We start from the raw sequence: 8,376 nt of genomic DNA, 5'->3' as shown, positions 1-8,376 counted from the left end.
CATTAAAATAAAGTTATTTTTATAAAAAAATTATTTTTAACATTTAAATATCAAATCGATATAAAAAATAAAAATTATTAATTTAAAACTAATTTTTTAAAAAAATAAAATTGTACTATAATTTCAAACAGCCTAAGCAAATTTATAAAATCAATATTTATTTTAATTTAATATAATACTTTATTTGAATAAGCTTTAGAATTGTTGATTTTTTTAGAGACCGTTTGGGAGTGTTTTTCAAAAATATTTTAAAAAAAATTTAAATTTTTTTAAAATAATATATTTTTAATATTTTTAAATTATTTTAATATACTGATTTTAAAAATAACTTTTAAAAAATAAAAAATATTATTACCTTATTTTTTAAATATAAAATATTTTAAAAAATAACTAAAACCACATTTTTATTAATCGGGTTTAACAACCAAGTTTTGAAACAAGAAAAGCGAAGGAAAATATCTCTGTGGCATTCACGTCAACGTCGACGCTATCAATATTCTTATGGCAACTACCTACCCCACATGAACAGTAACGCGTTGTCCCCAACATCAACGAATCAGATCGCCAAAAATAATAAATAATAAATAAACCAGGAAAAATTGCCATCTACTCTACCAGTTCTTTCACTCAACAAGCCTGCTTGCATCAAATTCTTTGACCTTCCTCCTTGTACAACAAGACTTGCACCTGCGAAGCTCGTCCCGTCCCGTCGATTCCTTACAGAAGAGGCAGCTTGGTAGAGCTAGAGGAATAGTTTAGATTTTAAACACTGTTAGTGTTGGTTTCGTGTTTTGAAGAAACAGACAAGGAGGAACCATCATCTGATGGAGAACTACTTGAATGAGAACTTCGGTGACGTGAAGGCTAAGAACTCATCGGATGAAGCGTTGCAGAGATGGAGGAAACTTTGTTGGTTAGTTAAGAATCGCAAAAGGAGGTTTCGTTTCACTGCTAATCTCTCTAAACGATTTGAAGCTGAGGCTATTCGTCGATCCAATCAGGTCTTCTCATTTTCTTTTCAATCTGATTTTTTTCCATCTCTTTTTTGTATTTAGGATTCGTGTTTGACAAAAGTTGAGTCGCTGACCAACTCAGATTTCTGTGGATTTTGATTTTGATTTTTTCTGTTAATATTTGTTTTCTAATTTATTGGATATTTTTTGGTTAATTTATCGCTTAAAGATCATGGCAGATTGATTTTTGATCAGTTGCTGTTTATTTGAAGGTTTTTGCTATAGAACCAAAGTAAAAATTATGTGATCCTTCTGACACATTTTCATGATTGCAGGAGAAGCTTAGAGTTGCTGTCTTGGTTTCAAAAGCTGCTCTTCAGTTTATACATTGTGAGAATCCCTTACGCTACTAAAATTCAGGGGAGGGGCGGTGTTCTAGGGTTTAGATCTAGAGCTGACTCTTGTTCTTATTTTGGACAGGTTTAAATTTGTCTAGTGATTACGTTGTACCTAAGGAGGTCGAGGAAGCTGGTTTTCAAATTTGTGCGGATGAGTTGGGTTCCATTGTTGAAGGTCATGATGTTAAGAAACTGAAAATTCACGGTGAGGTGGAGGGTATTGCGGAGAAGCTCTCCACATCAATCAACGATGGGATTTCTACTTCTGAGGATTTAGTAAATGGAAGGAAGGAAATTTATGGGATTAATAAGTTTACTGAAAGCCCGCCTCGAGGTTTCTTGGTTTTTGTGTGGGAAGCCCTTCAAGATATGACCCTTATGATCCTTGGTGTTTGTGCTCTTGTCTCTCTTATTGTTGGCATAGCTATGGAAGGATGGCCAAAAGGTTCCCACGATGGACTTGGAATTGTTGCGAGCATTCTGCTTGTTGTGTTTGTCACTGCCACAAGTGATTATAAGCAATCTCTGCAGTTCAAAGATTTGGACAGGGAGAAAAAGAAGATTACAGTTCAGGTTACCAGAAATGCTGTGAGGCAGAAGATCTCAATATACGATCTACTTCCTGGTGATATTGTTCATCTTTTTATTGGAGATCAGGTTCCAGCTGATGGACTTTTTGTTTCAGGGTTTTCTGTGTTAATAAATGAATCAAGTTTAACAGGAGAGAGTGAACCAGTTAATGTGAATGCTGCGAATCCTTTTCTCCTTTCTGGAACCAAAGTTCAGGATGGGTCGTGTAAAATGCTTGTGACCACTGTTGGAATGAGAACACAATGGGGTAAGCTGATGGCTACTCTTAGTGAAGGAGGAGACGATGAGACCCCATTGCAGGTAAAACTGAATGGAGTAGCGACTATCATAGGAAAAATAGGCCTGTTTTTTGCTGTTGTAACATTTGCTGTCCTGGTACAAGGATTATGTAACCGTAAGCTTCGAGAAGGAACCCACTGGATCTGGTCTGGAGATGATGCCAGGGAAATGTTGGAGTTTTTTGCTGTTGCTGTTACAATTGTTGTAGTTGCAGTTCCTGAGGGGCTGCCATTGGCTGTGACTCTGAGTCTTGCTTTTGCCATGAAGAAAATGATGAATGATAAAGCACTTGTCCGCAATCTCGCTGCTTGTGAGACAATGGGATCTAGCACAACTATCTGTAGTGACAAAACTGGGACTCTAACAACTAACCACATGACTGTTGTAAAAGCATGCGTTTCTGGTGAAACTAGGGAAGTGGGCAGCTCTGAGAGCACTACTTCTTTTGGATCAGCAATTCCCGATTTAGCGAAGAGTGTTTTACTTGAATCAATATTTAACAACACTGGGGGAGAAGTTGTTGTCAATGAGGAAAGGAAAGTTCAGATACTGGGAACTCCCACTGAAACTGCTCTTTTAGAGTTTGGACTGTTACTAGGTGGAGATTCCCGACAAAAACAAGAGAAATCAAAAATTGTGAAGGTTGAACCATTCAACTCTACAAAGAAGCGAATGGGGGTGGTTATAGAGCTCCCTAATGGAGGTTTCAGGGCACACTGCAAGGGTGCTTCTGAAATAGTTTTAGCTGCATGTGATAAAGTTATAGACTCAAATGGTGTGGTTGTTCCCCTTGATGAAGCATCCATCAATCATTTAAACGATACAATTGAAAGGTTTGCTAGTGAATCCCTTCGAACTCTTTGCCTTGCGTACCTGGAAATAGGAAATGAATACTCTGACGAAAGCCCTATTCCTTCCAAGGGTTACACTTGCATAGCTATTGTGGGTATCAAAGACCCAGTACGCCCTGGTGTCAAGGAGTCTGTTGCTATCTGTAGGTCAGCTGGAATTGTTGTTCGGATGGTAACCGGAGACAACTTAACCACTGCAAAGGCTATTGCTAGAGAATGTGGGATTTTGACTGATGATGGCATAGCAATTGAAGGACCAGCATTTCGGGAAAAGAGTGAAGAAGAATTGCAAGAACTTATTCCAAAAATTCAGGTACATCTAATTTTTTCTCTTTCCATTAATTTAGGGAGGGTGTATTAAGTGGATGAAATGTTTTTCAATTCTACGAGAGTTTAAGATGCAACCTCTTTTTCATGACATTATTTGTTGTCTCGAATGATTTTTTCTTCGGCTTTATCCACAAAGTGATTTATGTTAAAGTGTGTCTCCTGCTCTTTGTTTTATTCTTGATAGTCTCTGATATGGTTTGCATTAGACAATTAGGCGCTTTGCTTCTGTTTCTTGTTTTTTTTGAAGAATGATAAAATTTCTTCTGCTATTTAGTAGTGTTTTTACAGCGTGAAACATTTATCCTAGTACTCTCGCTTGCATTATATCATTATATATTTTTGCTAAGTAATTATGATGGGAGTAATTGCAAGAATTGAAATCCAAGAATCATGCATAAATATTAATGATCGGGATACTAATTTATTTTTCTCATGGGGCAGTAGGAGTCTTTGATCAGTAACCGAAGTTTGTTTTCCATATGAATTTTTCGTCACATTTTTCGCATCACCTAATAATTGTCAGAAACTTGCATGCTCAACAATTCATTACAATTTGTAGGTAATGGCTCGATCATCTCCATTGGATAAGCATGCCCTTGTGAGGCACCTACGGACAACTTTTCAGGAAGTGGTTGCAGTGACTGGTGATGGTACAAATGATGCTCCAGCACTTCATGAAGCAGACATTGGACTTGCAATGGGCATTGCTGGGACTGAGGTTTGTTTCGCTAAATCTGTCAGCCATAAAGGCTTCTGCAGGACACCCTCCCTTTTGATTTCTTTATAAAAGCTTTATTTATGCATAGAATCATTAAAGAAATTGCATGCAAAATAATATATTAGCCGTCTTTACTTCAATTTTTAGTTGAATGTCAAGTTTCTGCTAAAGCACAAAAGTTCAGTATGAAAAGAGTACATGTCACCTATTTTTGATGAATACATAGAATTTTGTATACCAAGCGTAGGTGCTCTTTGATTGTGTCCGCAAATTTTTCTACCACTTGAATGAACATAAACATTTGTAGCAGTTTCTGCTATCTTACCTTAAATTCTCGTAGTTATTTGCTTTCTTTGAACTAAGCCAGAATGGGATATTGAGATCTTTGACTTGCCTTTGATGGTTAAGACAATAAAATAATGGATGGTAGTAATTTTGTGATTGGAAATGCAATCTTCCCCTTAAAGATGAACATTTATGTAGTTGGTAATCTTTGTCTTGAGGAGGAACAATTGATTTCTTATTTGACTGTATGTTATAACATGCTCAATCTTAATTTGAACTAAATTTTGTTCTCTGAAACATTTGGTAAAGACAGCATGAGAGGTTCCCTAAATTAGTAGTACTTGATTCGTTATTATACTCACCTCTTAGTTGTCAAGTGCAGCAGTTATGATGCACACTGTTTTCAGGTATTTTGAACTGTTTGCATTCTTGTTGACCCTTGATGAGAAACTCTAATTCCTTGCCGTTAACTCTACCTTGTCATTTAAATTGTGAACCGCTTCCTGTGTTTCCAAAATTCTCCCAATCCTATTAAATATAATGAAAAGCATCCTCCTGTTCTGAAGGTGGCCAAAGAGAGTGCTGATGTCATAATTCTGGATGATAACTTCTCCACAATTGTGACGGTGGCAAAATGGGGACGTTCTGTTTATATAAACATTCAAAAATTTGTTCAGTTTCAACTGACAGTCAACGTGGTTGCCTTGATTGTCAACTTCTCCTCAGCCTGTTTGACAGGTATTTGGAGTATGATCTAATCATTTTCCCTTCAAATTCATCTCCCTGGAATACTGCAGAGAGATGACCTAACTATTTAGTTTTCCACTTATGCTTTGGGGTTTGGTGTTCTCTCAGGAGATGCTCCCCTAACAGCCGTTCAGCTTCTCTGGGTCAATATGATCATGGATACTTTGGGAGCACTTGCATTAGCCACAGAACCTCCAAATGATGACTTGATGAAGAGATCACCCGTTGGAAGGAAAGGAAACTTCATCAGTAATGTAATGTGGAGGAATATTTTGGGGCAGTCCTTGTACCAATTTGTTGTTATATGGTACCTTCAGACGAGAGGAAAAGCAGTTTTTCGACTTGATGGGCCAGATTCTGATTTGATACTGAACACGCTCATTTTTAACTCATTTGTCTTTTGTCAGGTAATGTTGACACATTTGAAACTAAATGAACATGCTTTAATTTTGTATCCAGAGAAAAAGGGCCATATATGTTAAAATTTTCACAGATGCTGCATGCATGTATTTGTATAATGCAGGCAATTATTTCTGATATGTTAGGGCTGTCAATCAGACTTTCGTTCAATGTTATGCAATAATTGCATGTTTTCTAGATTCTCCCCTTCAATGGATATCGAAACATATTTCTTTTTAAGTAATGCTTCTTACGGAAAGTTTTTAATGATATTATGTCAAGCATTACACTTTCTTTTTCTAATTACTGCCTTCTCTCTTCCTTTAAAATCAACCGCAATGTGATAATGATAAATGCTTTTGCTGGCTGATGGAGCAAAATGAGTTGCGTTACCTTTTTGTTAGTTATCTAATTGTAGGCTTGTGCAGATTTTACTTGTGTTGCTGACAATGAACCTCTATCGTTCCTCCAGGTTTTCAATGAGATCAGCTCCAGAGAAATGGAAAAGATAAACGTGTTCAAAGGCATACTGAAAAACTATGTGTTTGTGTCTGTGCTCGCCTGCACTGCCTTTTTCCAAATTATAATTGTTGAATTCCTGGGTACATTCGCGAACACAACTCCTCTCAGCTGGCAGCAGTGGTTTGTCAGCGTCTTCTTTGGATTCCTTGGCATGCCAATCGCAGCTGCTTTGAAGATGATTCCCGTGGTTTCAAACTGAAATCTAAGCTAGTAGACAAGGTACTTCATTGGTCATCAAATTTTCTTTCATGATATTTCCCCCCTTTTCGTTCTTTGTTTTTTTCTGTTACCTCCTCGTACAGCAGCAGATTTTTTTTTTTTGGCACAGTAATAGATTGAAAGGCTACTGGGGCCATAGATGCCTTGCAATGGTCGCAGATGATTTGATTGGAAGCCTGAAATCATTACTACTTGACTAAAAACTTGTCCTGAAACTCACCACTGACTAGTAAGCTTTGATAGGAGAAGTATTGTAGTGTGGATTTATAAATAAAACCTTCAGTTTGACCATTAGGGTTCTATTAGTGCATGCTCTTCCAGATCAACATGGGAACTTGATGTTATAAATCGTCATCATCTAATGCCCTCTGCCTCAATATCCTGCTTCAATCTGCCCAAAATGCGATAATTGTTATTAAACTCTGCCTCTAATGGCCGTCCTGATAATCTGATGATTCTGAGTCTGATAAGATCGGGTTTTATATCAAACTAGTTTCTGTGTAGAAGGCAGAGGCCATCTATGAATCTCCATGGATGCAAGTGTTAGAGCATTTTCAATGGCTATTTTGGCTCATCATACCACAACAGGATAGCCATATAAAATGTTAAAATCTTATTTCTCCTAAAAAGAGCCATACCTACTTCTTGGGAAAAAAAAAAAACTAACCCAATTGACACACAAAAAAAAGAGCAGAATTTATTAAAACAACGTGTTTTTTCATCTTCTGGTACATTAAATATATTAAAATACAACAAGTGTTTTTAAATAGGTTTTTAATCATTAAAGTGTATATAAACAAAAAAAAATAATCATATTTATACTACTAAAAAAATCATGTTATGACTTCACTCTTTTAAATAGCTCTCCTCTTCCTCTTAGAGATGCCGTTACGAGGAAGATGCCAAAAAGTTTGACGATGGATAATATTGCTTCATGGACACCTTCAACATATCTTAAAAGAATTATCTTGTGGTTTATGACTCTAGGCGATCATACTCTAAGCATCCATTTTGCCTAACTTGGGGCTCTCTGCAACGCATCAAGTGGTCAAAATGGGTTGACCGGGCCTGGATAATTACTGCCTTGATTCTTAAGCTTTCATTTCTAGCTGATGCAAATAGAGAGAAAGCACCCTTTCAAGTCATGGTGATGAACATTCAAACGAAACTCCTTGCATTGTTATATAGATATTATATAGGCAGTAGTAGTTATTTTTTAAAATTATTTTTTATCTCAACATATTAAAATGATATGAAAACAAAAACAAAATTTAAAAAAATTATATTTTTTAAAATACTTTTAAAAAACAAAATCAAACAATCCTTAAAAAAAAAAAAGAGTCGTTTTTTACTCTAAAGGTGGAAACTTTCCTTGCCGTCACGAAAATGGTGTCTTGCATGTGTAAATATGCCTAAACAAATACATGCTTGATGCATTAAATATTGATGGTGAAACTGTACTTTAATTTCGACTATTGAGAATAAAGGTATGTTTTAGCAATGTGCTGCGGAGTGGTTGAAATTTTATCTTTTTACAACTATTAATCAATATACGAGTTTTATTAAAATCATTCGCTTTAAATCTTATTTATAAAAAATCTATAATTTATAAATTTTTAAAAAATTTTAATTTTTAAAATCATAACTATAATAAAAATTATCACAATATCAAATGAAATCTTCTTTACATATACATACATATAGGAGAAGAAAGTAAGATTTGATGATGGTTCACATCTAGATACAATAGCCCCACACCAGCAAAATTGGCAGCTGGTGCTAATGCCAGAGAGAGTACCGAGTTGCTTATTTGCCAGTATTGACCGCAGAGTTATGTCTCTTGGACTTCTGAGATAAGAAAATTCTTCACAATAAATGGTATCTCCGGAGACGTCAACCAAATCTGCACTCGTCTCTGGTTTCAGTCAAGACCATACAAGAAAAACGACTGGCCTTTTCTTCTATATCTTTTTTGAGAAAAATCGACGATGATTACTTGGTTTCTGGGTAGCTCTATTCTCTTCATATTTCAAAGCTAAGCAAGTTTACTATCACAGATCACGACGGCTGCTTGTGCCTATCAT

At 35.9% G+C, this 8,376-nt stretch overlaps 1 protein-coding gene across 1 annotated transcript; it reads left to right on the top strand.

Moving 5' to 3' along the window:
* The first annotated feature begins 573 nt into the window (after positions 1 to 573).
* On the top strand, positions 574 to 6,583 carry LOC133682559 (calcium-transporting ATPase 1-like). Its single transcript, XM_062105947.1, has 7 exons — positions 574 to 1,001; positions 1,289 to 1,343; positions 1,434 to 3,385; positions 3,962 to 4,120; positions 4,972 to 5,143; positions 5,261 to 5,559; positions 6,024 to 6,583. Exons 1-7 carry the CDS (start codon positions 825 to 827, stop codon positions 6,270 to 6,272), a joined length of 3,063 nt encoding a protein of 1,020 aa, XP_061961931.1. The 5' UTR covers positions 574 to 824; the 3' UTR covers positions 6,273 to 6,583.
* The last annotated feature ends 1,793 nt before the right edge of the window (positions 6,584 to 8,376 follow it).

The sequence above is a fragment of the Populus nigra genome, chromosome 2, assembly GCF_951802175.1.
Source record: "Populus nigra chromosome 2, ddPopNigr1.1, whole genome shotgun sequence".
Lineage (NCBI taxonomy): Eukaryota > Viridiplantae > Streptophyta > Magnoliopsida > Malpighiales > Salicaceae > Populus > Populus nigra.
The sequence above is the reverse complement of the archived record's forward strand: the minus strand, read 5'-3'. Positions and strand labels throughout refer to the sequence as shown.

What these genes read in the sequence shown, in the direction of transcription:
- LOC133682559 (XM_062105947.1), top strand. Translation starts at nt 825, where the DNA reads ATGGAGAACTACTTGAATGAGAACTTCGGTGACGTGAAGGCTAAGAAC. An exon ending in TGCTCTTCAGTTTATACATT is followed by an intron (nt 1,344 to 1,433) that starts GTGAGAATCCCT and finishes TATTTTGGACAG; the next exon opens with GTTTAAATTTGTCTAGTGAT. An exon ending in TGGGCATTGCTGGGACTGAG is followed by an intron (nt 4,121 to 4,971) that starts GTTTGTTTCGCT and finishes CCTGTTCTGAAG; the next exon opens with GTGGCCAAAGAGAGTGCTGA.